This window comes from Hyla sarda, chromosome 5 (assembly GCF_029499605.1).
Source record: "Hyla sarda isolate aHylSar1 chromosome 5, aHylSar1.hap1, whole genome shotgun sequence".
Lineage (NCBI taxonomy): Eukaryota > Metazoa > Chordata > Amphibia > Anura > Hylidae > Hyla > Hyla sarda.
In genome coordinates this window covers 384306339-384328494 of record NC_079193.1, presented here as the reverse complement: position 1 = coordinate 384328494, position 22156 = coordinate 384306339, and the positions used below count along the sequence as shown (strand labels likewise).

At 48.7% G+C, this 22156-nt stretch overlaps 1 protein-coding gene across 2 annotated transcripts in view; it reads right to left on the bottom strand.

Annotated features, from left to right (window-relative positions):
* LOC130274504 (uncharacterized) overlaps positions 1–21913 on the bottom strand; it is a 41295-nt gene extending 19382 nt beyond the window's left edge. Inside the window, exons 1-4 of one of the 2 annotated variants that reach the window (XM_056522928.1) lie at positions 21700–21913; positions 7177–7332; positions 5379–5567; positions 3044–3167 (exon numbers count right to left, since the gene is read on the bottom strand). In XM_056522928.1, coding sequence (XP_056378903.1) covers positions 3044–3167; positions 5379–5567; positions 7177–7284 — 421 coding nt within the window. In that variant the 5' untranslated portion in view covers positions 7285–7332; positions 21700–21913. Of the gene's footprint in view, positions 1–3043; positions 3168–5378; positions 5568–7176; positions 7333–21298; positions 21444–21699 lie in introns of those variants that run through there. The other variant, XM_056522927.1, reaches the window with a different exon arrangement.
* Between the last annotated feature and the right edge of the window lie 243 nt (positions 21914–22156).

Below are 22156 nucleotides of genomic sequence, written 5' to 3'. Positions count from 1 at the left end.
CTATGGCAATTATTATCCGGTATCCTACCCATACGATGTAACCTGAGGGGCATTAAATAACTAGCATGAATGATATACAGCTGGACCATTTTATTATTAGCTGCCGGAGACACCAGTGTGTGAAGTCACCTCCTGCCACTCCTCATCAGTTAGGGAGGGCAGACGGGACCTCCAGTAGTCCCTGGACACCAGAGGCATGTTGTTATGCTTATTGGTGATCAAATGGGTTTACAACACAGGAATGAGCCCCCTAGGCCCCTGAGATCTTAACACTCCAATCAAAGGATATTTCGAGATGGAGGGACTTGATTAAGGAAACTGACTAGCAAGGACATCCCGCAGTTGTAAATACATAAAAAAAGATATTATAGGGAGGCCAAACTCATTCTGTAATTGGGAGAAGGACTTGAGCGTATTGTTTTCAAGGAGAGAGTTCAAACGTAAAACATTGTGCTCCTTCCAGAATTGGGGGGTCCAGATCTGAGGACAGATGGGAGAAACATATTCACAGATGTCATGGCAGACTTGCCACTCTGGGACAGAGTAAATCGTTTTGGCCACCCGCCAAACCTGTAGAGCTAACCTATGGATTGGCAAGAGCCACCGCCCAACAGCGGACGGGATCTCCAGCCATACCCGCAGGTCAGACGTATTAAAAAAAAAATGGACCAAATGATGCTCAGAGATTGGCATGGCACAAGAAAATCAGGCAAAGCATATCCCGCCATGTCTTTCAGTCTCTGCAGAGTGGACAGTTTCAAGTTAGATCTAGAATTGCCCCAAATAAAAGGAGGGTAGCAACGAATGCAGGGACTTAAAAAACGATTGGGGATGGGAGTGGAGGAGTGTTGTATAATATACAGGCATTTGGGCAGTATTATCATTTTAATTAGGTTTATCCTGCCAGGAACTAACAATGGGAAAGAGCTCCAGACCGTGAAAACAAATTTATGTGGAGACCGGAGAAGTCACCAAATATGTCTAACATAGATATAGCCCGAGGCAGAGTCACACGGGGGGTCTCTAAGAAATAAAATAAGGTCATCTACGTAAAGGCCTATTTTATCCTCCCTATGTCTCACATCTATGCCTGGAATCAGAGCGTCCTGTCTTAAATGAATAGCCAGGGGCTCCACCGCAAACAAGAGCAGCGACAGTGGGCACCCCTGTCTAGTGCCCCACCCAAGGGAAAAGGAAGGAGAGCAAGTCCCATTCACCAATACCTGGGCTGTAGGTACAGCGTAAAGAAAAGAGATCCAATGCCTCAATACGGACATGAGATATGGCCATTCAACAGAGTTAAATGCCTTGACCGCATCTAGTGAGGCCAAGGCCCAGTCCCCGCCGATGGCAGAACCCAGCTGCGCAATTGTGTGGGGGCGCGTCTAATGTTGTCAGTGGTCAACCGACCTGGCATAAATCCGGATTGGTCGGCACGGATAATAGAGAGTACAATATAACTTAATTAAGTCTATTCGCTAGAATTTTTGTCTATTTTGTAATCCCTGTTCAGAAGTGAAATCGGGTGGTAGGAGCCGCAATCTAATGGATCCCTATCAGGTTTCAACAAGACCATAATAGTGGCCTCATAGAGAGACCTAGGCAAGGAACCAGACCAAAAGGACTCTCTGAATATGCACTGCAAGGGGGTAAAAGATGAGGCAAGTAAGGTAAACCTCCAGAGGGAGGCCATCTGGGCCAGAAGCCTTTCCCCTCACCATATCCCGGAGGGCCTCCTCAATCTCCTCCATCGTCATGTCTCCATCTAAAAGTTCCCTGTCATCAGCGGATAAGGACGGAATTCATATATAATTCCAGGTCCTCCGTGCTGTATCGGGCTCTCGACTCCTATAAATCACTATAAAATTGAGTAAAATGTTGGGCAATGACATCAGTGGCAATCAACACCTCTCCCGTGTCTGAGCGAATTCTCAGAAAGGGCGCGAGGCCCCGTTCTGTCTAACTATGTGATCCAGTAATTTCCCTGACGGATTTCCGTTCTCAATGTAAAATTAGAAGTTTCCTGTTCATCTTCTCATTTAAGTGTTGCATATAAGTGAAGGCCACCTCAACAGTGAAGGCCACAGACAGTCGCGCATTAGGGAACAAGTCACGGAACCACCTCTCCACAAATGCTGCTGGTGAATGACCCTCCGCCCGCTCCGGCAGTCCGATGATCCGGACATTATTCCGTCTCAGTCTATTTTCTAAGTCATCGTTTTTTGGTGACATTGCTCTAGCTGGGACTCCATCGCCGAGACTGCATTGATCAGGGAAGCTAAAGAGTCCTCCAAGGTGGACACCCGGCCCTTCGCCTCAGTAATACGGCCCTGCAAAGTCTGCATGTCCTGCCGCAACAGCCCGACATCTATTTTCACCTCCTCCATTTTACCGGTCAGGGTTTTCTGGCACGACATAATGGCGTGGAGAAGCTGAGCCGTGACTTGCTTCAGCGTGAGGTCTGGAGTAGGTTCCGGCGCCAACATCGCCCCGGAGGCTGCAGCATCTCCGCCAGGCTCTCCTCCCTCCACAGGGCCGCGGGCCCCATCTTGTGCAAAGTCCCGGAGCCGCTCTATAGCAAAGCGGTCCCGGGTCTGGACGGTTTTGATGGTTCTGACCATCTTCAGGAATGGGATGAAGGTAAGCAGGGTCACAGGATATTAAGCAGGAGGCTGAAATCACGGGCTCAGAGCGGGAGCTACTCCGACATGTGACCGCTCAGCGCCCAGGTCAGGCCACGCCCCCTTGTTGAGCCTTTTCAACTAGAAGCCTCTGACTTGTACATCTATTGCTAGAAGCTTGCACATCCCCAATGACGGCAGATTAAAGTAGGACTAATTTCACACAAGCATATGGGAGCACCTGAAATGCACCTGTATGTGGAACCAGCCATACAGTGAGGAGCGCCCGGTGATTCTAGCTTCTCCGCAGGGAACATACAGCAAGTTACAAACTTCTTCACATGTGAAGTCACTAGCGAGTCAGAGAGAAGACTAAGAAAAACTACCAGAACCATCGAGTAAGTAGAGCATCTCTCTCTTACCTTTTAACATCAGGGGCTTGTGATCCTCCATCATGATGGCCTTGTATAGATCCTTGTGTCCTTCTATGTACTCCCACTCCTCCATGGAGAAATAGACTGTGACGTCCTGACTTCTTATAGGAACCTGACATACAAAGATACAGTCATCACCAGACCCCTCCATTACTGTATAATGTCCCAGCAGTGTCACCTCTCTAATCATCACCAGACCCCTCCATTACTGTATAATGTCCCAGCAGTGTCACCTCTCCAGTCATCACCAGACCCCTCCATTACTGTATAATGTCCCAGCAGTGTCACCTCTCCAGTCATCACCAGACCCCTCCATTACTGTATAATGTCCCAGCAGTGTCACCTCTCCAGTCATCACCAGACCCCTCCATTACTGTATAATGTCCCAGCAGTGTCACCTCTCCAGTCATCACCAGACCCCTCCATTACTGTATAATGTCCCAGCAGTGTCACCTCTCTAATCATCACCAGACCCCTCCATTACTGTATAATGTCCCAGCAGTGTCACCTCTCCAGTCATCACCAGACCCCTCCATTACTGTATAATGTCCCAGCAGTGTCACCTCTCCAGTCATCACCAGACCCCTCCATTACTGTATAATGTCCCAGCAGTGTCACCTCTCTAATCATCACCAGACCCCTCCATTACTGTATAATGTCCCAGCAGTGTCACCTCTCTAGTCATCACCAGACCCCTCCATTACTGTATAATGTCCCAGCATTCCCAGCAGTGTCCCCTCTCCAGTCATCCCCAGACCCCTCCATTACTGTATAATGTCCCAGCATTCCCAGCAGTGTCACCTCTCCAATCATCACCAGACCCCTCCATTACAGTATAATATCCCAGCAGGGTCACCTCTCCAGTCATCACCAGACCCCTCCATTACTGTATAATGTCCCAGCATTCCCACCTCTCCAGTCATCACCAGACCCCTCCATTACTGTATAATGTCCCAGCAGTGTCACCTCTCCAATCATCACCAGACCCCTCCATTACTGTATAATGTCCCAGCAGTGTCACCTATCATCACCAGACCCCTCCATTACTGTATAATGTCCCAGCATTCCCACCTCTCCAGTCATCACCAGACCCCTCCATTACTGTATAATGTCCGTGCAGTGTCACCTCTCCAGTCATCACCAGACCCCTCCATTACTGTATAATGTCCCAGCAGTGTCACCTCTCCAGTCATCACCAGACCCCTCCATTACTGTATAATGTCCCAGCAGTGTCACCTCTCTAGTCATCACCAGACCCCTCCATTACTGTATAATGTCCCAGCAGTGTCACCTCTCCAGTCATCACCAGCCCCTCCATTACTGTATAATGTCCCAGCAGTGTCACCTCTCTAATCATCACCAGACCCCTCCATTACTGTATAATGTCCAGCAGTGTCACCTCTCCAGTCATCACCAGACCCCTCCATTACCGTATAATGTCCCAGCAGTGTCACCTCTCCAGTCATCACCAGACCCCTCCATTACTGTATAATGTCCCAGCAGGGTCACCTCTCCAGTCATCACCCGACCCCTCCATTACTGTATAATGTCCCAGCAGTGTCACCTCTCTAATCATCACCAGACCCCTCCATTACTGTATAATGTCCCAGCAGTGTCACCTCTCCAGTCATCACCAGACCCCTCCATTACTGTATAATGTCCCAGCAGTGTCACCTCTCCAGTCATCACCAGACCCCTCCATTACTGTATAATGTCCAGCAGTGTCACCTCTCCAGTCATCACCAGACCCCTCCATTACTATATAATGTCCCAGCAGTGTCACCTCTCCAGTCATCACCAGACCCCTCCATTACTGTATAATGTCCCAGCAGTGTCACCTATCATCACCAGACCCCTCCATTATTGTATAATGTCCCAGCAGTGTCACCTCTCCAGTCATCACCAGACCCCTCCATTACTGTATAGTGTCCCAGCAGGGTCACCTCTCCAGTCATCACCAGACCCCTCCCTTACTATATAATATCCCAGCAGTGTCACCTCTCTAATCATCACCAGACCCCTCCATTACTTTATAATGTCCCAGCAGTGTCACCTATCATCACCAGACCCCTCCATTACTGTATAATGTCCCAGCATTCCCACCTCTCCAGTCATCACCAGACCCCTCCATTACTGTATAATGTCCCAGCAGTGTCACCTCTCCAGTCATCACCAGACCCCTCCATTACTGTATAATGTCCCAGCAGTGTCACCTCTCCAGTCATCACCAGACCCCTCCATTACTGTATAATGTCCCAGCAGTGTCACCTCTCCAGTCATCACCAGACCCCTCCATTACTGTATAATGTCCCAGCAGTGTCACCTCTCCTGTAAGCAGCTCTGTAATCTTATGGATCAGTTCCAGGATCTTCTTCTCGTTTTTGCTCTCAGGTATCAGTGAGTGGATGGGAAGGTCTGTGATGGGGCTCTGGCTCCTGCTCCATTCTCCTGACTCATGGCTGCCGGGGGCCACACTGTCCCTCCCTGATGTCTTCTTCACTACTGTGTAATCCTGTGTATTGTAACAGACACTGATAAATATAACTGTATACACAATAAACCCCCTGAAATACCCCATTGTGTTTCCATTCAGATGTTGAAAACCTGCTACAGTGAAATCACCCTTAACGGACACCTCCCAATAGGGGACACCTCCCAAAAGTGGTCAGTTTTTAATTCCCCAGCAGAGTCCCAGAAGACTTAATTTATTTGGACCCTCTTAACAGGGGACACACCCAATAGTGGATGTGGACACACCAAATGGGGGACAATAGGGGACAACCAGGCTTACCTTGTACACAGGGTCGACGTCAGAGGGTACAGCCAATACCCCAGTAAGGGGCCCAGATTTCCAAGGGGCCTCGGACCCCACTGCAGCAGCCCCAGCACAGAAGGCCGCTGTTTAAACAGTGGTCTCCTGCTTCTGTACATCCACTGGTTACTTCATCCCCCCCCCCCCCCCCCAATGCCACTTTATTCCCCCTGTGTCAAATCCTCCTCCGCCACATGATTTACACTTGACCCCCCCCCCCCCCCCGTGCTATTTATTATTCATCCTTTATCCCCCTTTACCACTTCATAAAAAGGGGTGATTAATTTACAGAGGGTTATCATGGGGTAATGAAATGGCACAGGGGGGAATCAAGGGGAAATTATGTGGCACAGGGGGGGTAAGGGGGGATAATTTGGCACAAGGCACAAAGTGGCACAGGGTATAAAGGGGGATAAGGGGAGATTATAAGTCACTGGGAGATTCTACTGTAATATTGTTTTTATAATGTTGTGTAGGTAATTACACTCTGGGGCGGGTACAGGACAGGATTCAGACATTTAGGAAGATTTTTGAGCCTCTCTCTCAATAGCAGACACTTTTTTTATTCCCCGTGAGTGTCCGCTATTGGGAGATTGTACTGTACTTCCATCATACCCCACAGTCGTGATGGGAGTTGTACTTCTGAATCAGTCCCAGGTTGGGAAATACTATTCAGGTGGACGGCGATCTGCCTCCAAACTCCCCTCAATAAATGACTAACCAGGCCTGGAAAGGTCTTATCCCAGGGGCTAAATCTCACCGCTTTTACAGTAAATAATCCCTTCTACGTTGGGGTGGGAGCCTTCTCTCCTCTAGATGTTGAGAATGTGGCTATATTATAGAAAAAGGTTTATATAAACTATTGGGAAAACCTCCTCCCCTCCAGCTGCCTGTCCTCCTCATTACATCTCCACTACATTTAAAGGTGTACTCCACCCCTACACATCTTATCCCCTATCCAAAAGGATCCAGTCTGATCGCTGGGGTCCAACTGGTGGGATCTCTGTCCAGCGCTCGATGTTAACTTACAACGCAGGGTGCAGGCGGCAAAGGTTGTGATGTCATGACCACGCCCCCTCAATGCAAGTCTATGGGAGGGGGCGTGGTGGCCGTCACGCCCCCCGCAACAAAATGTTCTGAACACTGGGGCAGCGGAGTACCCCTTTAATTCTCATTGCTCCTACATCATTTATACTATTGGTGTGTTGGTTCCCATGATACCCGGCCATACTCGGACACTTTTATACAGGATTCTTCCTATTACATATACGTCCTAATACAATAAAGCCGGGACTCGTTGAGAAGTCACCTCTCCGGTCAGCAGGTAGATGATCTCCAGGGTGAAGTTTAATATTGTTTTGGTGATCTCCTTCCTGTCCGCGTCCATCTTCGGGGGGTCATTCTGGAGAAGAACCATTTTGGATGAAAAGATGCGAATCCAGAATCTGATGGAGGGATCCGGTGCCTGTGTGAAAGAAGGAAGAGCCCAAAATCACTTTTCAGAACCTTTGACACAAATTTTAAAGGGGTCAATCCAGGAGTAGAAAAACTTAGCTGCTTTTCTTAAAAAGAAAAAAAAAAAAAAAAAGGGTCTGTCTTTACCTCGGGTTGTTTGCGGTATTACAAATGGTCTCTTTACAATTTCATGGAACTGAGCTGCAATACCAATCAAAACCTGAGGACAGGGGTGGTGCTGTTTCTGGAATGTCACTAAATGAACAAGTTCTTTTTGCTTTTCAATATCTGGAATGTGTGAATGTATTATAGAATAACTTGTCACAGGTTGTACTACACACATTATTTAAAAGGGGTACTCCGCCCCTAGACATCTTTAGCCTTTGAATAGGGGATGTCTGATCGCAGGGGTCCCTCCGCTGGCGCCGGCATTCGTTTAGAGCGTCGGGTGCAGTACCAGAGGCTTCTGACGTCTCTTCAGCGGCCAGCTCGTGACGTCAAGGCCACGCCCCCTCAATGCAAGTCTATGAGTCCCATAGACTTGCATTGAGGGGGCCCCCCTGCGATCTCCTGTTTGGAGCCCTGTTTCTCCACCAAAAATAGAGAAAATGCACCACAACAAGGATTATTATAAATATGAAAAAGTAGATATCTTTATTTAATCACATATTAAAATTAATACATAAATAAAAATGACCATGGAACATGGGAAGGAGCAGCACGAGATGCATACACGTACAGGATGGGAGGCTATCCCACAGGGCATATATAAGGTCACAAATAGAAAGTCAATATGGTATAGTAACCAAAGCTAACAATAGAATAAAAGGATGCTAAATAAGGCAGATCTGTGCACAAGAGGGAAATGTAACATAACATAGTGGGAAAATGCCAACCATACCTATACTAACTCCTTAAACCCCTTATCGTATTACGAGCCAAGTTTAAGAATATCCTGACTCAAAAAGAAGTTGACTACTTAACAATTGATAATCCGACTGTAGCAACTTTCTATTTACTCCCTAAGATTCATAAACATGCCAAAATTCCCCCTGGACGACCAATAGTTTCGGGTTCCAACAACATCAGCGAAAAAGTGTGTCAACTTATTGATCATGTACTGCGACAAATGGTGGAAACCCTCATATCTTAAAGACACAACGGACACACTACGCCGACTGGAAGGTATCCATGTAGATTCAGATATGCTTATTGTGACATGTGATGGTGAATCCTTATACACCTCTATTCGTCACCAGGATGGAATCCACGCTTTCAAATCCTTCTTCCAGATGTCGGAATTTGATGCTGAATTGGGCGAGTTCATTACTGATCTATTGTTGTTCGCATTAACCCATAATTATTTTTACTTTTGTCAGTCCATATACCTCCAATTACAGGGTACCGCAATGGGGGCGGCTTGTGCACCCTCATATGCGAACCTGTTTTTGGGGGCATGGGAGAGGGACATCTTTTTGTCATCTACTTGTCCACGGGTGTCCAGGTCCACCTATGGGCAAGATATATAGACAATATAATTTTATCTGGAAAGGCTCTGTGGGTGAACTACAGGAATTCATTGAATTCTTAAATCAGAATGATCGTAATATTAGACTTACATTCAAATGTGGCAGAAAGGACATTGAGTTCTTGGATATCCTGTTCAACATTGATGAAGAAGGATTTCTGCATTCAGATTTATACAGAAAGCCTACCTCTACCAATGATGTACTACATGCTAGCTCATCCCATCCGACGAAACTAATACGCAGTATTCCCACAGGGCAATTTTTGAGGATTCGTAGAATTTGCTCAACTATGGAATCATTTGAAAAACGTGCAGCCGAATTAAGCTCAAGGTTTCGGGAACGCGGATATGACGACAAAATCATCAAAAGAGCCTATAAATGGGCGAAATTTAGAAGTAGAGACTCCTTATTGAGACCTAAAGCTCCACTGGGGCAAGACAACCAGGTGAGGTTTATTACTAACTTTCATTCTCAATCTGAAGAAGTGCGCAGAGTTTTGTCCAAATATTGGGATATCCTATGTTTGGACCCCACCCTACGACTATACGTTAAATCATCCCCATCTATTACATATAGACGAGCGTGAAATCTTTGTGACATGTTGGTACAGAGTCATTACTCTGGCAATGAACCAAACAAAGCGTTTGGCTCAAAGGGCCCCAAATGGGGCTGTAAACCATGTGGATCTTGCGTGGCATGTCCGAATATTGTATCCTGTACCCACTTTACGGACTCCAGTGGCATGAGAGACTATAAAATAACCCATACCATCACTTGTAACACCATTGGGGTGATTTATCATGCCACTTGTCCTTGTGGTTCTATTTATATAGGATTGACGTCGAGGGAATTTAAAAGATGTGTCAGGGAACACGTCTTGGGAATCCGATCAGCCAGAGGAGGATGATCTCACCAAACTCACTACTATTCTGCGCCATTTTAAGAGCCAACATGCATGTGATACAACTTTGTTAGAGGTAAGAGGCCTAGACCGGGTCTTTCCGGAACTCAGAGGGGGTAACTGGAAAAAGTTACAAGCTCAACGAGAAACACAATGGATTCATAGATTAATAACCTTACAGCCTTCTGGACTTAATGATTCCATTAGCTTTGCCCCTTTTCTTTGAGTTTTTGGGAAGGGCTATTATTTACCCATCTCTCCACCATTCTTTTGCTCTAATTATTTGCTTCAATATATCCTGATCTATCCAGCTATGTAGTGTCTAACCTGCTTTTTATCTATTGTTTTTTATGTGGTTTTCATTTTTCTTTTATTCTGCTTTTCTTTCTTTGTTTTCCAGCATCTTCATCACCCAATGGGTGCAGACCGGTCAGCTTTATCCTCATCCTCGAGCCATTATATATCACGATCAAGTTTTTATATTATTTTATTGTATTCTAATTTATGATGTGTATTTTATTTTACTTTGTATTGTTTAAATTATCCATATATGGGTATAACCTCACATTTGGTAGTAATATTTATGCCATAGATTTTTACGGTATTAGTACTTTTATATGTATTCACACTTTTTTTTCTCACCACTCTCCCCCTCCTTTCTGTCTCTCTTCCCCCTTCTTTTCCATTCCCCTTTCCTATATATATTTATATGCCCTGTGGGATAGCCTCCTATCCTGTACGTGTATGCATCTCGTGCTGCTCTCTCATGTTCCATGGTCATTTTTATTTATGTATTAATCTGAATATGTGATTAAATAAAGATATATACTTTTTCATATTTATAATAATCCTTGTTGTGGTGCATTTTCTCTATTTTTGGTGTGAGATTTAGTTATGCACCTAGTTGGCAGGTTGTTTCTTATTTGGTGAGTGAGCCCTGTTTCTCCAGCATTATGAGGCGGAGGTCGTAATGGCTCCTGTGCAGTCTTCTAGCCGACGTTTTTCCTCATGATACTTGTTAATACTAATCGACATATCACAATCCTCAATTATCGTGATTCGATTGGGATTTCTATACACCCTTATATACACACACACACACTTCCTTGCCACTTTATTAGGTACACTTCACTAGTCCCTGGTCGGACCCCTTTATACTTTATACAAGGGCTGGACACATTCCTCAGAGATTCCCCCATATGGACATGATGACATCACACAGTTCCTCTATATGGACATGATGACATCACACAGTTCCTCCATATGGACACGATGACATCACACAGTTCCTCCATATGGACACGATGACATCACACAGTTCCCCCATATGGACATGATGACATCACACAGTTCCTCTATATGGACATGACGACATCACACAGTTCCTCCATATGGACACGATGACATCACACAGTTCCCCTATATGGACATGACGACATCACACAGTTCCCCCATATGGACATGACGACATCACACAGTTCCCCCATATGGACATGACGACATCACACAGTTCCCCTATATGGACATGACGACATCACACAGTTCCCCCATATGGACATGACGACATCACACAGTTCCCCCATATGGACATGATGACATCACACAGTTCCTCTATATGGACATGATGACATCACACAGTTCCTCCATATGGACACGATGACATCACACAGTTCCCCTATATGGACATGACGACATCACACAGTTCCCCCATATAGACATGATGACATCACACAGTTCCTCCATATGGACATGACAACATCACACAGTTCCCCCATATGGACATGACAACATCACACAGTTCCCCCATATGGACATGACGACATCACACAGTTCCTCCATATATGGACATGATGACATCACACAGTTCCTCCATATGGACATGATGACATCACACAGTTCCTCCATATGGACATGATGACATCACACAGTTCCTCCATATGGACATGATGACATCACACAGTTCCTCCATATGGACATGATGACATCACACAGTTCTTCCATATAGACATGATGACATCACACAGTTCCTCCATATAGACATGATGACATCACACAGTTCCTCTATATAGACACGACAACATCACACAGTTCCCCTATATGGACACGACGACATCACACAGTTCCTCCATATAGACATGACGACATCACACAGTTCCCCTATATGGACATGACGACATCACACAGTTCCCCCATATAGACATGACGACATCACACAGTTCCTCCATATGGACATGATGACATCACACAGTTCCTCCATATAGACATGATGACATCACACAGTTCCCCCATATGGACATGACGACATCACACAGTTCCCCTATATGGACATGACGACATCACACAGTTCCCCCATATGGACATGATGACATCACACAGTTCCCCCATATGGACATGATGACATCACACAGTTCCCCCATATGGACATGATGACATCACACAGTTCCCCTATATAGACATGATGACATCACACAGTACCTTCATACGGACATGATGACATCACACAGTTCCTCCATATGGACACGATGACATCACACAGTTCCCCCATACGGACACGATGACATCACACAGTTCCTCCATACGGACATGATGACATCACACAGTTCCCCCATACGGACACGATGACATCACACAGTTCCTCCATATGGACATGATGACATCATACAGTTACTGCAGACTTGTCGGCACTACATACATGATGAGAATCCGGTTCCCCCACATCCCAGCGGTGATCTATTGGATGAGATCTGGTGACTGTGGAGGCCATTGGAATTGTGTGACCTCATTGTCCTATATGAGATGACGTCATGTGACCTCATTGTCCTGTATGAGATGACGTCATGTGACCTCACTGTCCTGTATGAGATGACGTCATGTGACCTCACTGTCCTGTATGAGATGACGTCATGTGACCTCACTGTCCTGTATGAGATGACGTCATGTGACCTCACTGTCCTGTATGAGATGACGTCATGTGACCTCACTGTCCTGTATGAGATGACGTCATGTGACCTCACTGTCCTGTATGAGATGACGTCATGTGACCTCACTGTCCTGTATGAGATGACGTCATGTGACCTCACTGTCCTGCATGAGATGACGTCATGTGACCTCACTGTCCTGCATGAGATGACGTCATGTGACCTCACTGTCCTGCATGAGATGACGTCATGTGACCTCACTGTCCTGCATGAGATGACGTCATGTGACCTCACTGTCCTGCATGAGATGACGTCATGTGACCTCACTGTCCTGCATGAGATGACGTCATGTGACCTCACTGTCCTGCATGAGATGACGTCATGTGACCTCACTGTCCTGCATGAGATGACGTCATGTGACCTCACTGTCCTGTATGAGATGACGTCATGTGACCTCACTGTCCTGTATGAGATGACGTCATGTGACCTCACTGTCCTGTATGAGATGACGTCATGTGACCTCACTGTCCTGTATGAGATGACGTCATGTGGCCTCACTGTCCTGCATGAGATGACGTCATGTGGCCTCACTGTCCTGCATGAGATGACGTCATGTGGCCTCACTGTCCTGCATGAGATGACGTCATGTGGCCTCACTGTCCTGTATGAGATGACGTCATGTGACCTCACTGTCCTGTATGAGATGACGTCAAGTGACCTCACTGTCCTGTATGAGATGACGTCATGTGACCTCACTGTCCTGTATGAGATGACGTCATGTGACCTCACTGTCCTGTATGAGATGACGTCATGTGACCTCACTGTCCTGTATGAGATGACGTCATGTGACCTCACTGTCCTGTATGAGATGACGTCATGTGGCCTCACTGTCCTGTATGAGATGACGTCATGTGGCCTCACTGTCCTGTATGAGATGACGTCATGTGACCTCATTGTCCTGTATGAGATGACGTCATGTGGCCTCACTGTCCTGTATGAGATGACGTCATGTGACCTCACTGTCCTGTATGAGATGACGTCATGTGACCTCACTGTCCTGTATGAGATGACGTCATGTGACCTCACTGTCCTGTATGAGATGACGTCATGTGACCTCACTGTCCTGTATGAGATGACGTCATGTGACCTCACTGTCCTATATGAGATGACTTCATGTGACCTCACTGTCCTGTATGAGATGACGTCATGTGACCTCACTGTCCTGTATGAGATGATGTCATGTGACCTCATTGTCCTGTATGAGATGACGTCATGTGACCTCATTGTCCTGTATGAGATGACGTCATGTGACCTCACTGTCCTGTATGAGATGATGTCATGTGACCTCATTGTCCTGTATGAGATGACGTCATGTGACCTCATTGTCCTGTATGAGATGACGTCATGTGACCTCATTGTCCTGTATGAGATGACGTCATGTGACCTCATTGTCCTGTATGAGATGATGTCATGTGACCTCATTGTCCTGTATGAGATGACGTCATGTGACCTCATTGTCCTGTATGAGATGACGTCATGTGACCTCACTGTCCTGTATGAGATGATGTCATGTGACCTCACTGTCCTGTATGAGATGATGTCATGTGACCTCACTGTCCTGTATGAGATGACGTCATGTGACCTCATTGTCCTGTATGAGATGACGTCATGTGACCTCATTGTCCTGTATGAGATGACGTCATGTGACCTCACTGTCCTGTATGAGATGACGTCATGTGACCTCACTGTCCTGTATGAGATGACTTCATGTGACCTCACTGTCCTGTATGAGATGATGTCATGTGACCTCACTGTCCTGTATGAGATGATGTCATGTGACCTCATTGTCCTGTATGAGATGACGTCATGTGACCTCATTGTCCTGTATGAGATGACGTCATGTGACCTCACTGTCCTGTATGAGATGATGTCATGTGACCTCACTGTCCTGTATGAGATGATGTCATGTGACCTCATTGTCCTGTATGAGATGATGTCATGTGACCTCACTGTCCTGTATGAGATGATGTCATGTGACCTCACTGTCCTGTATGAGATGATGCCATGTGACCTCACTGTCCTGTATGAGATGATGTCATGTGACCTCACTGTCCTGTATGAGATGATGTCATGTGACCTCATTGTCCTGTATGAGATGACGTCATGTGACCTCACTGTCCTGTATGAGATGACGTCATGTGACCTCACTGTCCTGTATGAGATGATGTCATGTGACCTCACTGTCCTGTATGAGATGACGTCATGTGACCTCACTGTCCTGTATGAGATGACGTCATGTGACCTCACTGTCCTGTATGAGATGACGTCATGTGACCTCACTGTCCTGTATGAGATGATGTCATGTGACCTCATTGTCCTGTATGAGATGACGTCATGTGACCTCATTGTCCTGTATGAGATGACGTCATGTGACCTCACTGTCCTGTATGAGATGATGTCATGTGACCTCACTGTCCTGTATGAGATGATGTCATGTGACCTCATTGTCCTGTATGAGATGATGTCATGTGACCTCACTGTCCTGTATGAGATGATGTCATGTGACCTCACTGTCCTGTATGAGATGATGCCATGTGACCTCACTGTCCTGTATGAGATGATGTCATGTGACCTCACTGTCCTGTATGAGATGATGTCATGTGACCTCATTGTCCTGTATGAGATGACGTCATGTGACCTCACTGTCCTGTATGAGATGACGTCATGTGACCTCACTGTCCTGTATGAGATGATGTCATGTGACATATGGCATTATCCTGCTGCTGGAAGTATCATCATGGTCAGTAACAATACTCCGGTCGGCTGTGGTGTTTATACCAGAATCAATTGGTACTAAGGGGCCCAAAGTGCCCAGAAAATGTCCCCCCCACCAGGCTGACCCACTGATACCAGGCCGGAGGGATCCACGGTTCATGTTGTTTACACCAAATTCTGATCCAGCTGGAAGACTCCTCAGACCAGACGATGTTCTTCCATCTTCCATTCTACAGTTTTGGTTCCTGTGTGAATTGTAGCCTCAGTTTCCTGTTTGTAGTTGACAGGAGCGGCCCCCGGTGTGGTCTTCTGCTGCTGTAGCCCATCTGCTTCAAGGTTGGACATTTTATACGGTCAGATGGTATTCTGCAGACCTCGATTGTAACCAGTGGTTAATTGAGTTGCTGTTGCCTCTCGTCTCGAACCAGTCTGCCCATTCTCCTCAGATGTCAAAACAAACTGGCTTATCTGGCTGGTATCTACAACCATGCCACATACATAGTCACTTAAAGGGGTATTCCAGGGAAAAAAAACATTTTTTTTATATATCAACTGGCTCCAGAAAGTTAAACAGATTTGTAAATTACCGTATTTATCGGCGTATAACACACACTTTGTAGGCAAATTTTTTTAGCCTAAAGTCTATGTGCATGTTATACGCCGATACACTCCCAGGAAAGGCAGGGGGAGAGAAGGGACAGCGGCACCCATTGCTGGCGCCGCTGCCCCGTTGCCTCCCCCCATCCCCGGTGGCATAATTACCTGTTGCCGGGGTCGGGTCCGCGTTGCTGCAGGCCTCCGGCGTGCATCCCCTGCATCGTTGCTATGCACGGCGCAGACGTCATGCACTGCGCAGCGCATAGCAACGACGCAGGGGATGCACGCCGGAGGCCTGCAGCAGCGTGGACCCGACCCCGGCAACAGGTAATTATGCCACCGGGGAAGGGGGGGAGACAACGGGGCAGCGGCGCCGGCAATGGGTGCCGCTGCCCCTTCTCTCCCCCTGGCTGTCGGCGCCGCTTCTCTCCCCCTGGCTATCGGCGCCGGCACCGATAGTCAGGGAGACAGAACGGGCAGCAGCGCCGATAGCCAGGGGGAGAGAAGGGCCGGCAGCACGGCTTTAGACCCCAGGAAAGGCAGGGGGAGAGAAGCGGGCAGCGACGGCCTCTCTCCCCCTGCCTTTCCTGGGGGTATATCGGGGTATACACGCGCACACACGCACCCTCATTTTACCAGGGATATTTGGGTAAAAAAGTTTTTTTACCCAAATATCCTTGGTAAAATGAGGGTGCGTGTTATAGGCCGGTGCGTGGTATACCCCGATAAATATGGTACTTCTATTAAAAAAAAATCTTAATTCTTCCAATAATTATCAGCTGCTGAAGTTGAGTTGTTCTTTTCTGTCTGGCCATAGTGCTCTCTGCTGACATCTCTGCTTGTCTCGGGAACTGCACAGAGTAGGATAGGTTTGCTATGGGGATTTGCTTCTACTCTGGACAGTTCCCGATACAGGTGTCATCAGAGAGCACTTAGAAAAGAACAACTCAACGTCATCAGCTCATAAGTACTGAAAGGATTAAGATTTTTTAATAGAAGCAATTTACAAATCTGTTTAACTTTCTGGAGCCAGTTGATGTATTAAAAAAAAAAGTTTTTTCCTGGATAACCCCTTTAAATGTAATTTTCTGCCCCATTCTGATGCTCAGTTTGGACTTCAGCGAGTTGTCTTGACCAGGTCTACATGCCTAAATTCATTGAATTGCTGCCACGTGATTGGCCGACCAGCTATTTGTGTTAACAAGAACACTGAGAATCCCCCTTCAAGATGAAATGGAAAAATGTAGTGGAAGCTTCTCCCTTAGGAAACATCCGCACAAAGAAATTTCCTGCCAGCTCATCGGCCGCGCTCTCTGCCGGGCGGGAATTTCCTGTCTGCACGGAAAGTCTGCGCTCGACATGAACTGCGCACATCAGAAGAAGTTCTGCAGCAGTTCAGGAGACATCGCTTTATAGGGGGATCTGTCACATTAATCGCTCTAAGATTCTGTATAAAAATGGATTTTTACTCATTTAACCCCTTCCTGCACCGTACAGTAACAGAACTGGCGGGATGAACTTCCTGCGAAGCAAACGGGTCCCCTAAAAATATAGAAAACCAGATTTTCTGACTTTTGCGGGAACGTACGTCCAGAGGTCACCCCCAAAAGTCACCTGCGCCTCCAATTAGGATCACGAAAGCCAAAAACACCGACAATGTACCGAGCGCAGAATATGGGAACCTGTCAATTACATCGTACAGCAGTGGTCTGCAAAGTATGGACCACCAGTTGTTGCAAAACTACAACTCCCAGCATGCCCGGACAGCCGTTGGCTGTCCGGGCATGCTGAGAGTTGTAGTTTTGCAATATCTGGAGGTCTACAGTATAGAGACTGTAAGGGGGAACACCGGGAGAGAAAATGGTAGACACGCCGCCAAAACATAGACTCAAGGGCATGACCCTCCTCCCGTTACAGTAAACCCCTCCCACAAAAAGTAGACCCACCTACCCACCCCTCCCCTCAAAACATAGACCAACTCCCAAAGAGTGTACTTGGCCAACGGACAGACCCCCTATAGACTGCACCTTCCCAAAAAAGGGCAGGACCCTATCCCCAAAAGGTAGGGCATGCCCCCCAAAGATTGCACCCTCTCACCCTCAAAGAAACCAGACCCACCCCCAAGATTTTCCCCTCCTCTCAGAAAGACCCCTCCCCCTTAGAAGGTAGACTGACCCACAAACATTACCCTTTCCCCTAGAAGGCAGATGCACCCCAAAGATTCCCCCCTCCTCCTCTAAAGGGAGACCCACCCCCAAAGATCCCCCCCCAGAAGGCAGACCCACCGCTAAAGATTCCCCCCTCCTCCTCTAAAGGGAGACCCACCCCCAAAGATCCCCCCCCCAGAAGGCAGACCCACCGCTAAAGATTCCCCCCTCCTCCTCTAAAGGGAGACCCACCCCCAAAAGATCCCCCCCCCAGAAGGCAGATCCACCCCAAAGATTCCCCCTCCTCCTCTTAAGGGAGACCCACCCCCAAAGATCCCCCACCAGAAGGCAGACCCACCGCCAAAGATTCCCCCCTCCTCCTCTAAAGGGAGACCCACCCCCAAAGATCCCCCACCAGAAGGCAGACCCACCGCCAAAGATTCCCCCCTCCTCCTCTAAAGGGAGACCCACCCCCAAAGATCCCCCACCAGAAGGCAGACCCACCGCCAAAGATTCCCCTCTCCTCCTCTAAAGGGAGACCCACCCCCAAAGATCCCCCCCCCAGAAGGCAGACCCACCGCCAAAGATTCCCCTCTCCTCCTCTAAAGGGAGACCCACCCCCAAAGATCCCCCCCCCCAGAAGGCAGACCCACCGCCAAAGATTCCCCCTCCTCCTCTTAAGGGAGAACCCCCCCCCCCACCCAAAGATTCTCTCTCGTCCTCAGTAGAGGCTCAGCCCCAAAGATTCCACCCCCACTCAACATGCAGGCCCCTCCTATTAGAAGGGAGCCCAACCCCCAAAGATTCCCCCCCCCCCATCAGACAAACCCCTCCCCAATAGAAAGCAGACCCACCCCAATAGATTTCCCCTCCCCTCAGCAGGCAGGCCCCTCCTCCTCAGAAAGAAGACCCACTCACGAAAATTCACCCCACCACCCTTTTAGCAGGCAGCCCCCTCCCCTCAGAAGTGAGACCCACCCGTAAAGATTCCCCCGCCTCCTCTGTAGGTAGACCCCCCACCCAAAAAAATATTTTTTCTCTCCCCCTCAGGAGAGACACTCAGCCCCAAAGATTCCACCCCCACTCAACATGCAGGCCCCTCCTATTAGAAGGGAGACCCACCCCCAAAGATCCCCCAGCAGACAAGCCCCTTCCCTATAGAAAGCAGACCCACCCCAAAGGATTTCCCCTCCTCCTCAGACGGAAGATCCACTCCCGAAGATTCACCCTTTTAGCAGGCAGGCCCCTCCCCCTCAGTGGAGACCGACCCCCAAATATCTCCCTTCAGGAGGCTGATCCCTCCCCCTCATTAGAGAGACCCACCCCCATATATCTCCCTTCATTAGTCTGGCCCCTCCCCCTCATAAGAGAGACCAACCCCCAAATATCTCCCTTCAGGAGTCTGGCCCCTCCCCCTCATTAGAGAGGCCCACCCCCAAATATCTCCCTTCATGAGGCTGATCCCTCCCCTCAGTAGAGAGACCCACCCCCATATATCTCCCTTCAGGAGTCTGGCCCCTCCCCCCCAGTAGAGACCCACCCTCATATATCTCCCTTCAGGAGTCTGGCCCCTCCCCCTCAGTAGAGAGACCCACCCTCATATAGCTCCCTTCATGAGGCTGGCTCCTCCCCTCAGTAGAGACCCACCCCATATATCTCCCTTCAGGAGTCTGGCCCCTCCCCTCAGTAGAGTGACCCACCCCCATATCTCCCCCTTCAGGAGTCTGGCCCCTCCCCTCAGTAGAGTGACCCACCCCCATATATCTCCATTCAGGAGTCTGGCCCCTCCCCTCAGTAGAGTGGCCCACCCACATATATCTCCCTTCAGGAGTCTGGCCCCTCCCCTCAGTAGAGACCCACCCCATATAGCTCCCTTCAGGAGTCTGGCCCCTCCCCTCAGTTGAGTGACCCACCCCCATATATCTCCCTTCAGGAGTCTGGCCCCTCCCCTCAGTAGAGTGACCCACCCCCATATATCTCCCTTCAGGAGTCTGGCCCCTCCCCTCAGTAGAGTAACCCACCCCCATATATCTCCCTTCAGGAGTCTGGCCCCTCCCCTCAGTAGAGTGACCAACCCCCATATATCTCCCTTCAGGAGTCTGGCCCCTCCCCTCAGTAGAGTGACCCACCCACATATATCTCCCTTCAGGAATCTGGCCCCTCCCCTCAGTAGAGTGACCCACCCCATATATCTCCCTTCAGGAGTCTGGCCCCTCCCCTCAGTAGAGTGACCCACCCCCATATACCTCCCTTCAGGAGTCTGGCCCCTCCCCTCAGTAGAGACCCACCCCATATATCTCCCTTCAGGAGTCTGGCCCCTCCCCTCAGTAGAGTGACCCACCCCCATATACCTCCCTTCAGGAGTCTGGCCCCTCCCCTCAGTAGAGTGACCCACCCCCATATACCTCCCTTCAGGAGTCTGGCCCCTCCCCTCAGTAGAGTGACCCACCCCCATATACCTCCCTTCAGGAGTCTGGCCCCTCCCCTCAGTAGAATGACCCACCCCCATATATCTCCCTTCAGGAGTCTGGCCCCTCCCCTCAGTAGAGTGACCCACCCCCATATATCTCCCTTCAGGAGTCTGGCCCCTCCCCTCAGTAGAGTGACCCACCCCCATATACCTCCCTTCAGGAGTCTGGCCCCTCCCCTCAGTAGAGTGACCCACCCCCATATATCTCCCTTCAGGAGTCTGGCCCCTCCCCTCAGTAGAGTGACCCACCCCCATATACCTCCCTTCAGGAGTCTGGCCCCTCCCCTCAGTAGAGTGACCCACCCCCATATATCTCCCTTCAGGAGTCTGGCCCCTCCCCTCAGTAGAGTGACCCACCCCCATATACCTCCCTTCAGGAGTCTGGCCCCTCCCCTCAGCAGGCTCTTGTGGAATGCTGACCGCAGGCGGAGGCGTCACATTCTTTCACCTGCAGACTTCTCGGAGATTTTCCCCTTATATATCTCTCCGTATGCGGCAGCAGCAGCGCCCCTCACCGTGTGAACTCCCCCCTGACCTCCCGACAACCCTGCCGCGTCTTTTATAACAACATTCCTGTGTTACCACAACTATAAAAAATCCGCCCACAAAACCGCCCAAGAGCATCCCGTGTCCGCTTACCGTACGGCTGTGATGACGGGGATGTGCCGGATGATAACGGAGAGGAGCGGAGCAGCTCCCCGTACACCACACAGCGGGGACCAGCCTGACGGAGGCAGTGCAAGGACCTGTGATGACATCACAGTCATGTGACCATCACGTAGAGGTTAGTTGTGTACCGCATCATAGATTTCTAGAGGACCTGGGAACATTCCACCATGTGATCAGTCACGTGAGCGCCCGAAGCTGAGCAGTGCAGAGGATTAGCTGCGACTGAGAGATGGGCGGAGATCACGTGCTATTAGTGGGCGGAGCTCAGCGGTGCAGAGGATTTGCGGTGAATCAAAAGCCTGCACTGATCATGTGACCCGAGGGGCGGGGCTCAGCACACAAGATGCTTTGTAGTTGAGTCACTGTCTTACTATAGGTTGTCAGCGGCTAAGAGAGCTGGAGCCTGGGGAATGCTGGGACTTGTAGTTCTCTCTTCTTATACCTCCTCCCTGTAATGTCCTCTATTACATAATAACAGTCTGGGGAATGCTGGGACTTGTAGTTCTCTCTTCTTATACCTCCTCCCTGTAATGTCCTCTATTACATAACAGCCTGGGGAATGCTGGGACTTGTAGTTCTCTCCTCTTCTACCTCCTCCCTGTAGTGTCCTCTAATATTACATAATAACAGCCTGGGGAATGCTGGGAGTTGTAGTTCTCTCTTCTTCTACCTCCTCCCTGTAATGTCCTCTATTACATAATAACAGTCTGGGGAATGCTGGGAGTTGTAGTTCTCTCTTCTTATACCTCCTCCCTGTAATGTCCTCTATTACATAATAACAGCCTGGGGAATGCTGGGAGTTGTAGTTCTCTCTTCTTATACCTCCTC